The sequence below is a fragment of the Gilbertella persicaria genome, assembly GCF_025201335.1.
Source record: "Gilbertella persicaria strain CBS 190.32 chromosome Unknown B0P05scaffold_85, whole genome shotgun sequence".
Lineage (NCBI taxonomy): Eukaryota > Fungi > Mucoromycota > Mucoromycetes > Mucorales > Choanephoraceae > Gilbertella > Gilbertella persicaria.
In genome coordinates, this window is record NW_026252046.1 from 1 (window position 1) to 11,096 (window position 11,096).

The 11,096-nt window shown below is 34.9% G+C and overlaps 5 protein-coding genes across 5 annotated transcripts; 1 reads left to right on the forward strand and 4 right to left on the reverse strand.

The window, feature by feature from the left end:
* Nucleotides 1–4,121: 4,121 nt before the first annotated feature.
* On the forward strand, nt 4,122–5,402 carry B0P05DRAFT_592655 (uncharacterized protein; the record flags this gene model as incomplete). The annotated part of the gene is made up of 4 exons (XM_051583016.1): nt 4,122–4,301; nt 4,351–4,442; nt 4,498–4,560; nt 4,637–5,402. The coding sequence occupies 4 exons, from the start codon at nt 4,122–4,124 to the stop codon at nt 5,400–5,402; spliced, it is 1,101 nt and encodes a 366-aa protein (XP_051429145.1).
* Nucleotides 5,403–5,453: 51 nt separating this feature from the next.
* On the reverse strand, nt 5,454–7,633 carry B0P05DRAFT_481703 (P-loop containing nucleoside triphosphate hydrolase protein; the record flags this gene model as incomplete). The annotated part of the gene is made up of 6 exons (XM_051575193.1): nt 5,454–6,061; nt 6,109–6,165; nt 6,212–6,442; nt 6,551–7,169; nt 7,219–7,280; nt 7,462–7,633. 6 exons carry the CDS (start codon nt 7,631–7,633, stop codon nt 5,454–5,456), a joined length of 1,749 nt encoding a protein of 582 aa, XP_051429146.1.
* Nucleotides 7,634–7,679: 46 nt separating this feature from the next.
* Nucleotides 7,680–8,444, reverse strand: B0P05DRAFT_363432 (uncharacterized protein). The gene is made up of 2 exons (XM_051573629.1): nt 8,113–8,444; nt 7,680–8,054 (listed from the first exon to the last, which is right to left on the reverse strand). The coding sequence occupies exons 1-2, from the start codon at nt 8,191–8,193 to the stop codon at nt 7,686–7,688; spliced, it is 450 nt and encodes a 149-aa protein (XP_051429147.1). The 5' UTR covers nt 8,194–8,444; the 3' UTR covers nt 7,680–7,685.
* Nucleotides 8,445–8,932: 488 nt separating this feature from the next.
* B0P05DRAFT_566078 (eukaryotic cytochrome b561-domain-containing protein) lies at nt 8,933–9,808 on the reverse strand. Its single transcript, XM_051581011.1, has 2 exons — nt 9,346–9,808; nt 8,933–9,279 (listed from the first exon to the last, which is right to left on the reverse strand). Exons 1-2 carry the CDS (start codon nt 9,711–9,713, stop codon nt 8,961–8,963), a joined length of 687 nt encoding a protein of 228 aa, XP_051429148.1. The 5' UTR covers nt 9,714–9,808; the 3' UTR covers nt 8,933–8,960.
* Nucleotides 9,809–10,334: 526 nt separating this feature from the next.
* On the reverse strand, nt 10,335–10,944 carry B0P05DRAFT_501071 (histone-fold-containing protein; the record flags this gene model as incomplete). The annotated part of the gene is made up of 4 exons (XM_051575444.1): nt 10,335–10,554; nt 10,606–10,699; nt 10,776–10,848; nt 10,912–10,944. The coding sequence occupies 4 exons, from the start codon at nt 10,942–10,944 to the stop codon at nt 10,398–10,400; spliced, it is 357 nt and encodes a 118-aa protein (XP_051429149.1). The 3' UTR covers nt 10,335–10,397.
* Between the last annotated feature and the right edge of the window lie 152 nt (nt 10,945–11,096).

Here is an 11,096-nt window from a genome sequence, read left to right on the forward strand (position 1 = left end):
TGAAAGCGTTGATGCTCAACAATTCTACAAGGAGCAGTATTAAAGCAGTACTTCAAATCTACTCAGCAGAATGTACTTTTCAAAGGAAGCCGATTTACTATGATGTCAGACCTTACCCTGCAAACCATTACAAGGCCTTCATGAAGATAGCCGAACTGTTCGGGTCTGAAAAGCTGCCCCAATTCAATTGCTTTCCTCTATAAGCTGCGTTTAATCCTTGCAGTATGACATTGTATATCAAAGCTATTTGCTATCACATCTTAAGGTCCAAGGTAAATCCTCAAATGAGCAATAAGCTTCGAACTTGGGGTGTTGTTGTGGATTTGAACAATAGAGCTTTCAAGCATCAAGGAATAGGCAAGTCGCTGCGCTTTCCAGAAGCCTTTGAGACTGACAGTGCTGGCATATCTATCATCAAACAAAAACACTGATACAAACAGAAAAAAGGTACTTCCTAAGGTTGGTGTCGAAGAGTCTCATAATCAAACAAAGTATATAAAGAATTCGGCTCATGGAGAGTTGAAAAAGACAAAAGACTGATGTGTCGTAATAAATCCTGGAAGAAGATGTTTGCTTTATCGTATGAAAGAAATCATTACTTTACAAAATAAACAAGCAATGACATACAGAAACATGAATCGTTCAAAGCTTGCAAAACATTCCAGGATTCTAAAGAAAAAGACTAAACCTGCTTCTGTCCAATCCGACGAAGCAAGGTCTCTTCTGTCAATCTAGAGATTCATAAAAGATATCTCAACACAATAGTTTTGGAGGAAGAAGTATTGTAGTCTTATTATACAAGTAAACATCAAGGCATTACACATACTTTCATTCCAGACCATTACTTCGATTTTCGGATCAAACACAAGGTAGACTTATACTTTATTAATCTTTTTGCTATTACAATTCGAGGATACTTTCCTGAAAGCAATTCAATTCCTGCTGCATCTCTCCGTACTGGAATTTATGTTGCTTACTCGGAAAATGTGATATCAGTTTCCAAAACACCTTCAAGATTACACACAGAGTCTGAAGACTAATGGTCTGTACTCCTTGTTGTAGAAATGATAGGGTTTATTGTCTTTGCGTGTAATTCACTTGTATAACAGATTTTTTTTACTCAAGTGTATTGATTTATTACTGCCGTTTATTTTCAACATGGGTTGATCAGAGTACATTATACTTGCCAAACTATGGTGATGCTGTCTAAAATACACTATCATATCACGTTTTGCTTTCGTATATCTGCTGTCTGGTTGTTGTTTTTTCTTTACTTCAACTTGATCAAAACGTGATTGGGGTTTATAACTATTGGTGAAGCGAAAAGAAATGCCCATCAAAGCAGAGAGTACACCTAACACGTAAAGTGAAAAGAAAATCGACGTTTACATTTATTGTTTATCATATCCAAAGCTACTCTATTTGGCCTCAAAAATAGCATGTATTATGCTAGGTCTTACTCGCACATGTTTTACGTAACGAGTGATATAGAAATAAGTGCCCACTTATTAGTCAATACCTACTTAAAAGAGCCTCTTTTGTACTGATTACAGTGTACAACAAGCTTTGATCGAAGATTCGAAGGCAATGCTCAAATCTAGTCAACCTTTTCATCTTAGTAAACTTGTTCTCTTTCTACCAGAAGTATCTAGTCATGATCTAACCTCACATTGGTTGGATCAGATCTACATTGGGTCATTCCAAAAATTTCCATCAACTTTTTTTTTTTTATCTTCACGAACCTCCGTGAATACCCAAGGGTCAAAAAAATGAATCTCACAAAACAGCTAAGCCAATGGTACCATTCAATTGCTGGACTCAAAAGAACATGTTTTAAATGAAAAAATGGGCTGTTTTGATAGTCTGGTTGTCAAGTAATGATGCATCAAAGAATAGTACATTTAAGCTGTGTTTTGGGAATTTTTACACTACATATCACATAGAAGCCGCGAGAAATCAATTTCTCTAAAGCATATTATGTTATTTTGAGTACCAAAGAATATATAAAAGTAGAAACATAGACATTCTATACTGTAAATGTGGGGGCAAATGGATATAGAACATACCGGATGGCAGTGTGCGAAGATTAAAATGGAAGACAACTCCAATTCTTTATCCCGCCACATCAAAAATTGGGCTTTTGCTGTGAACTGCATAAAGGCGCTGTCATTTGGCTTTGGTGTAGTGGTAAAATCTGTAGATCTTTGCTTTTTAAGTTTATTAATATAAGAAACATAGCAATATTGCTGCTAAAATATTGAGCAAATAGGCAAAAATGTTCACAAAGTTTTTCACTCCTAGCATAGTACAACTGTTACGCAAACACATTAGTCAAAGACTAAAGACTCTGACGCGCATTTTGAGTATTCAAGCGTGTAGATAGCTCTATTTTTCGTCCTATAGCATCAAAAAGAAGAACAAAAGTTGTCAAACGAGCAATTTTCAAGAGTAATAGCTAATTTTTTCCAAGTCACTTTTTTTCTATTCAAATCAACTCCAAAGGTATCATGGATGTTAGTAAACATGGTTTATAGGTATTTGGAGCATTTATGCAGATACAAGTAGACTTTATGCTCCCTATATATGCCTAGAAAAAACCATAAAGTTTTGTATGGATTGTCGAAGCATCTATTTGCCTGGTATCTCAGTTACACGGATGAGTAACGTCATTACCCAAACTATTTATTCAGATAAGATGTTTTATTAAAACACACTTAATCTATTGAGCTAGTGAGCCTGGTGAGTTTGATGTATCGAATTTTAATCGAGTTAATTTGATTTTTGTGACAGTGAACTACTTGATGAAAGAGAACAGCTACAAAAAATATTGACAAGTCTTTGATGAAAGATGCATACAATTTCTAAAAAACAAAAATCAAGGCTCCATATCAACTTTTGTTATAAAGTTCGCTCTGAGTTGATTGAACAAAATCAACATCGTCCTCCTTTTGTTTTTGAAGCAGCACCCAGTTCTTTTTCTACTTGCCTAAATTTCAAAAAATGCATCGGGAATAAAGACGATACCAAGAATAACAAACCTTCTCATGCATAATATTAAGTCTTCTTTTTGTTAACAAAGAATACATGCCCTTAGTAACAGAATAATGCTTTTGATTCCATTGAAATAAAGTTCTTCTTTAGGTTTTCAAAATCGAATAGCTAGACTTTTTACAAAAAAAAAAAAAAAAAAAAAGAATCAATTGTATTGCTTAAATCAATATATCTGTGGTAAGTTATCTATTAGGAGTCTGGCATACTTCTAATTTCATTTAGTTGATATGTATTTGTAGAGTTTTGCACAGAGTCAAGATAGACTGTGTATCAAACAGCATTGTCAGCTATAAATCAGATGCATTCTATTCCCCATTTTCCTCTACTTCTTTGCGAACGAATTTTGTTTATTACTTTAAAATCAATAAAAATTATTCCGTAAAGTGCATACTACCTAAATCAGACAAACCGGAGATTTGTTGCTGAGAAGACGTAGCCGTTCCTGAATAAGGAACAACAGGCTGAAAGGTTGCGAAATAGTGTGTACTTAGTATACCTTTGAGTTGTCTCTGTCTTCCCTTTTCTTTTTTTTTGTTGTGTACCTGTTACACATATCCTTCAATTTTTTTATATAATTATCATCTATCCTATCACTTTATTTTTTTCTTCGGATTTTGTCTCAAGCATTACTCGAGAATTAGAAAAAGTAAGATAACTCAATATTACATTATCAGTTATATCATATACTTATATGAATAAAGCTTTTGCTATATTATCAACAAAATATAACAAACTAGTTAAATTCTATCTCAAAATCCAATCCGAACAAAATCCCAAGATTTCAAGGCTTAATACATCTGGATTCCAAAAAGCGACTATTCTCAATCCAAACAAATACAAAACAAATGATGGAGCTCACTGATATTTGTTTTTATGTTTTTTTTTATAAATGTGCTCAGGTTATTTTACACAGACTCTGTCAAGTAACACAGTCATACTACAAAAAACACATCAAATTTTAATTTCTAATTAAGCTCAACCTTTTCCCTCTCTCTCTCTCTCTCTCTCTCTCTCTTTCCTTTTTCTTTTATTTTTCTTCTTTTAAAAGCTGTACCCTGAAACATATCTGTATGTCTTATGGGTCTGTAGCATCTGATAAACGATATCAATACAATTTGATGGAATATCCAACAAAGCCCAATATTCTACAATTGCTGGAAGAGCATAATTCTTCACCACCATCCTACTCAGCTGTCCTTGCTGAGAAGTATTATCAAGAGCAGAAACAGCAGAAACAGCACTTTACCAAGGTAAGAATAATTTGGCTATGTTCTCAATATAAACATGTATTTTCTTTAGGCTGAGGAGTTGGATGTTTTATTACACTCTATGAGAAAATCCATGCAAGATACAGAACTAATGATACTATCGTATCGTCATTGTCACCAGAGGTAATTGCCCTTTATATCACTTTTACCTGCTCAAAATAACTGAACTGTATAATAGACTCGAACTGCAAAATCAGTACCTTTTACAAAAACTTGAAGAAAGTTTGGCATCCGCCCCAATGTAAATTTTTTTTTTTTTTTTTTTGCTACCACTCCGCTCAATTTATTCACTTGTTAAACCCTGTTTTTAATAATAGTGATACAACAATATCATTCGATACAGAGTTGGAAGAGGATTATCAGAAAAATGCAAGTGACAGTCTGAACCGCATGAATGAGTCTTTGGAGAAATTGATTGAGGAGGCAAAGCATAGCTTAGACGCACGTGTTTCTTTATATCACAATTCCGATTTTTTACTAAAGAAAAGTCGTTCCTGTCCCTCTTTGCAGTCAGAAGACAATTCTGTTGACCCTATAGAAATTGATCTGCAGTTGAAACAAAAGAAGCGATTCTTATATAGTCAGTGGAGACTAGCGATTGCTATGAGGCAATTGACAGAAACGATACAGCACAGCGATCCTGATACTAGTCATATTATGCATCATCATGTTCACCATGTATATCACCATCAGCGTAAATATAACACAGCTCAAGAAAAGCAAGATATCGTTATCCAAGAAAATGTTGATGTGAAAATCATACCATTACCTCCTAAAAATACAAAAATGCTTCAGAGTGCTACATCCCTAACGTCGCTATTTAAATACGTTGTAGGAGAACTTATTGCAGTTCCACAGCCAATAACACAACAAACAAACAAACCCAAAGCCATAACATCCACAACTGTCAAGTATCGAACCATGTTTTTTTCTACCTTGTTATTACTACTTCCTCAACGCCACGAAAACTTTTGGACCCGTCGCAGTCGTCTTTTGCAATCGAAATGGAAGTTACGACACGAATACCCTCTATGGATACAGCGAGCTCATTTATTCATGTATATTCTTAAGCTAATCATCTGAATCTATTTGTATATAAGAAGAAATTGTAGATATGTAAATAAAGACGCTTGTCTAACGCACGACACTAAATTTTGGTTTATTTTCTCGCAACAATGCAGCTGCATCCATCTTCTTTTTCTCCAGCAATTTCTTTTTTTCGTTCAGTTTCCATTCTAACTTCCAGATATTTAGCTGTCCATATCTGAGTTTAGTTAACAAATCCATAGCTTGTCCTTTTGTCATTTTGGATGACACTTCAATTTTATAACGGGACAGAGCCTTCTCTTGTGCTTCAGTCATCTTGTCTTTCCGGAAACTAGCTGTTCGTAACATACTACCACGATTAATGGTCATGGACTTCTGTAGCCATGTTTCGGAACCTCGAATAGCAGATGGTAAGTCGCTTGCCTCCAAAGGAATCCTGGTTGGCTTGGGAAAAAAATCACTCTTTATGTTTTCGCGTCTAAAAGTGCCTATCCATTTACCATTCAATTTCTCCAATACCATGAAACCAGTGTTGAGTATATTGAGAACACATTTATCTTTGCCAATATTGATCCAGTTGTAGTTGGATGCACTTTTGATTTCATTTGTGGTAGATAAATCAATCATGAGTTCCTTTAAGTCTTCATATTCAGTCACTTTGACTTGAACACAATCAGGATCATAATCCTCTTCTTCTGTAGAATTGAATTAGCATGCCTTTAAAGATAGTTTGAGCACTTACCAGTCTTTTCCATCCTTTCGCTTTCAGCCTTTTCTTCTAATTCCAAAACGGTCTTATCTGTTCAAAAATCAGAACACGGATAGGCAGTTCAATTCACTTTTACCTTGTACAATTTCTGTAGTATCAAGACCAAGTAATGTAGGTACGGTGACTAAGCCATGTTGACCAGTGGTTTTGAAATTATCCACAAAATCAATGACCAAACAATCTTCTTTTTCACCATGTAATCTTAATCCACGACCAAACATCTGTTGAAATAAAGTAGCAGATCGAGTAGGCCTTGCCATTAAAATACAATCAACACAGGGAATATCTGTGCCTTCTGTCAGGATAGCTATGTTTCTCTAAACTTAGATACATCTACAATGCGATAGATACACCTTACCACAGTTGACTAATACAGGAATCTCCCCTGCTCTAAACGCATCAAGAACTTCAAGACGTTCAATGGGATTTGATTTGCTGGTAATAAATCTTGCATTGATACCTGCATCTATAAACTTGTTGCAAAGCTTGATTGTATGCTCGATATTCAGCGCAAACACCAGTGTTGACTTTCGGCCTTGTTCATGCGCATATTTCTGCCAACTTGAGACAATAACTTCATTACGGGCGTCTGTATTAATGACTGATGCGAGCTCTTTTTCAACAAAATCTACTTTTGTATAACGCACATCATCCAGCTTGACATTTGTCTTGACAGTAGTAACACGCATAGAGCTTAAATAGCGTTGTTCAATCATCTGCAAAAAACCTACATGATAAGTGATTTTATCAAATACAGTGTTTAATGCTTGGCCATCGTGACGTTTAACAGTTGCTGAGCATCCCCACAAAAGCTTCTGATTATCGCTTTTAAATATGCCGAAATAATCAAGAATACGACCATATGTATCGGCGACTGCATGATGTGCTTCGTCGATCAAAATAGCTTTAAAGATAGAGGGGTCATAGGCTTCAATCCTCGAGGAGCTGGCTCTTCCGATAGTAGGCACAGAAGCAACTATGACATCTGCTTTATCAATATCCACTTTGCGCTTGCCTTGTTCTATTTGAACATTCTATACCACAGTTTAGGAAAAATACTATATCTTGGCTTGTCCATCTTACCAAGTTGGGATTGTATTTAGTAATTTGATTATGAGCTTGGTCCAGGAGTTCTGTTCGGTGTGCTAACAGTAAAACTTTGGTTGCTTTTGGTGTAGGGGAGGGTATCAATGGAATCAAGTTTGACATAATAACCTATAGAATAAAAATCAATAGTTTTTTCTCAGTATGCTTTACGCATACCGTCTTTCCGCTTCCTATACACAAGTAAGAAACATTTGTTCTAGTGATCTATACATCACTTACCAACTGGTAAAGAAACGATCTGTCTTTGACAGCCTTTCTTAAACTCAAGCAAGGTTGTCTCAACACATTCTTGTTGATAAGGTCTTAGCATCTCAAACGTGATTGCAGTTGACTTGAAGCGGCTTTGATGAAAAACAAGTATCTTCCTTTTGAAAAGAAAGCGCAGTAGCATAAAAAGATAGCCTAGGCTTAAAAAATAAAAAAAAAAAAAAAAAAAAGTTGGTTTATTTGTTTTTACAAATCTCTCTAACAATAGCTCTTGAGTTGTCAACGCGCTCTAATAATTTCTGTGCTAAACGAACACCTTCTCTTCTACGTTGTCTAGCAGTATCGAAACTCATAGGGCATTCGACACTGTCCAAACTGATCAAGCCTTGCATAATTTTTTCTGACAAATAGATGCCTTGATCCTGTAGTTTCTTTTTCTCCGTTTCACTCAACTTCTTTTTCTGTTGATTCTTTTTTATCGAAGCATCAAATTCTTCTAATTTCTTTAGTGTGTTGTTTTCAATTGATTCAACTATATTGGCAATTCGAAGCATTAATGCATATTCTTCTGGATTACCAGAAGCAGTTTGCTTGACAACCGTTTCCTAAAACAGAAAGAGAAAATCAGGCACCGTAACCATGACAACCTTTGCTGTATCTTACATCAACAACCTCTCCATTTAAAGTAACGATTGATCCCTTATGAACACCAAGGCTTGACAAGGTAGCTGTATCATCTTTCATGTTGGCTATTCATATTCATATATGGATGAGAAACATTGTTCTTATTTGATCAAAGATTTACCCCCAGAGACTTGAAGCTTCATAGAAGCAATAGGTACGTCTGTCAATAACTTCACTTTTTCTTTGAGATCTCTAACTGTTGCCTCATCAAACCCTTTTGAGAACTCTTTAAAGTTGAGCTGTAGTTTTTTGTCCTTCCAAGCTAGTGTAATGGTGGTTCTTCTTTCTCTTTTTGAGACCTTGTGATAGCTGAAGAAAGTCTTGAGGGATATAAAAAATACTTTCCAAAAGAGAAATACAAGATAAAACACACTGTACATGGTTCTTGAAAAAAGGAAGAAGTCCACAGGTCCTTTTTTTTTTCTCGCAACATATTCGCTAGAATTGTAATTACAGCACCGAATCAAATCAACCCAGGTACACAGCACAGAAATTTCCAGGAATAGGAATGATGCAATCATAGTGAGTATTTCCTATATACGTCGTTTACTCACTCAAGTAAATGAATATGATGAGAGTAAAAGTAGGAAGGAAGTATATCATCACAGATGAAAAGCTGTCTAAAAAAAAGGCCTATCCAATAAAAGCAATCAGTCTGGTACATTTAGTACAGCAGCACTTGGCGCTGATTTTTTCTCTCTGTTTCAAGCATTTTTCGAATGTTGCCACTGATCTCGGTCCTAAAGAAAAGAAAAAACAGGTAGAGCTTGCTACTGTTACACACACACACATATATATATACAAGCAAATAACGCCATCACGTATATTTATTGTTTAATTCCCCACTTCTTTAAGCGGATGCGATTAGCAATGCCTGCAAATACAAGGAATACAGCCACCCAGTGCAGCCAAAGCAAATGAACACTATACAGATTATTGTACATGTAGTCAGCCCTTACACCTAATTGAGAAGTAAGCCAGACCAAGACCAACAAAATGTAACCCGAGACACGATGATATTTCCATAAACTTTTACCACGCTCAACTGAACCAAAGGCGTGACGAGGTAAGAAAGCCATTGCGATGCCAAATATAAGCTGAATGGCCAAAAAAATGAAAACAAACAACCCCAACTTGCCATGAAAACTATAGAGAACAAATGCTTTCAATACACAGAAACAAAGAGCCATTATATGAAATCGACAAACTTACGATTCGAAATGATGTTTTCCTGATATAACCTTGTTGTAAAAGATAAAAGAAAACCCAGTAATAGCAGAAAGATAACTTGCAGATTGAATGATAGCGTGGTACTTTAATCCAGATTTCTTTTCCTCGGCGGTACTTGTAGGCTGCAAAAGCGTGATTCCTTCAGTTGCAAGAACAATAAAGATGGTCATGAATACTGGATGGAATGTAAAAATATTGAACGGTATACGGACTAGTACAGACAAAATTAGTGAGACAAACAAGATAAGACCTGTTGTAATGCTCCATTTTGAATAAGCATCCTTTTTCTCTTGAGAACTTGAGAAACGATTGATAAGGGGAGTAGTTTCTTCGTTCATCAATGTAGGCATAAGGTAATTTAAGAATGATTAGTAAGAAGAAACAAGATAAGATGGTTACCGATATTTTATACCAAAAAAAAAAGCGGACTTTCAATAAAATTTGCTACACATCTTAATTTATCGGATCTTGCATGATCCACATGAAATTTGACATTATAGCTTACTACGCCGTCTTATAACAATGAATCCACATATTCATATAAAGAGTACTAACAAGTATTTTAGACTATAGATAGTACATCGTTTTGTATATATACTGCGTGTCATGCTTTGAATAGATAAATACAAGTTTTTTTTATGAATGCAATGGGCGTATTCTCTTCCAAGATCGTTGTGCACTGTATTTAGTGTAGAATTATCTAATTTTTATAGAAATGCTGATCCTCTTTAAGTAAAAAAGGTACTTAAAACTCTCGTTTATTTTTTTTCTTCAAAAGAAAAATAAAGTAAACATACCAATATTTATCATGAAAAGAAGTAGGATAATTTATCTATGATATACTGCTTAGATTATTTCTATCGCAATTAGACAACTCCTTTAGTATCTGTGTGTAATGTTATTCTCGAGAACGAAAAACTAGCTTAAATAAGTCGATCCAACGAAAAAGTCAATTCACAAAAAAAAAATCTCCTTGCCACCCCAAGTCAAAGCAATTATGTTTATATATACAATGAAGCTTTTTATTAGAATAACTATTCTTCTTTGACAGCAGCTTTTGATTTTCTATTGGAGCGAGTTGGTTTATTTGCATTATCTGACGATTGTTGTTGGGATTCCAATGGATCTGGGATAGACGAAACAATATCTTTAAGAAAATCAAATTTGTCTACTGTCTCGATTGTTTTTTTCCTAGAAAGTAGTATACATGAGCCAAATTTCCTCTTTCTGTTGAATACTCACAAATGAGCTACAGTCAAACGCTTTGCACTTCTTTCACGAGACTCTTGACAAGCCTGGTCTATTAAGGACTGCATAAACAGCTCCAATGCCTTAGCTAAAGAAGAAATAATGTTAATATTCAAAAAATCCGATATTATATATCTTGTCTCTTTTTTATTACATTATCTTACATATTAAAATAGGTGTTGCTTGAGCTACTTTCCCAACGTCCTCATCTAGTTGCATAATTTTCTTTATACGTGCCTATGTTTTATTGTAAGCTTTTTTTTTTTTTTTTTGCTTCATATCAAATGACTTGACACTAACAACAGGGAATTTCGTCTTGTACTTTTTCTTCATATTTCTCTATATTGAAAAAGAAAGAAAGAGAAAGAGTTTTTCTAAACGCGAGTATATTCAAAATTTAAAAGTCACGATGCTAATCTAGCTACTTTTTTTTTCTCACTGATTTTGATAGAGTACAGAAGTGTTTATTAAGTGTGTTTGTGTGT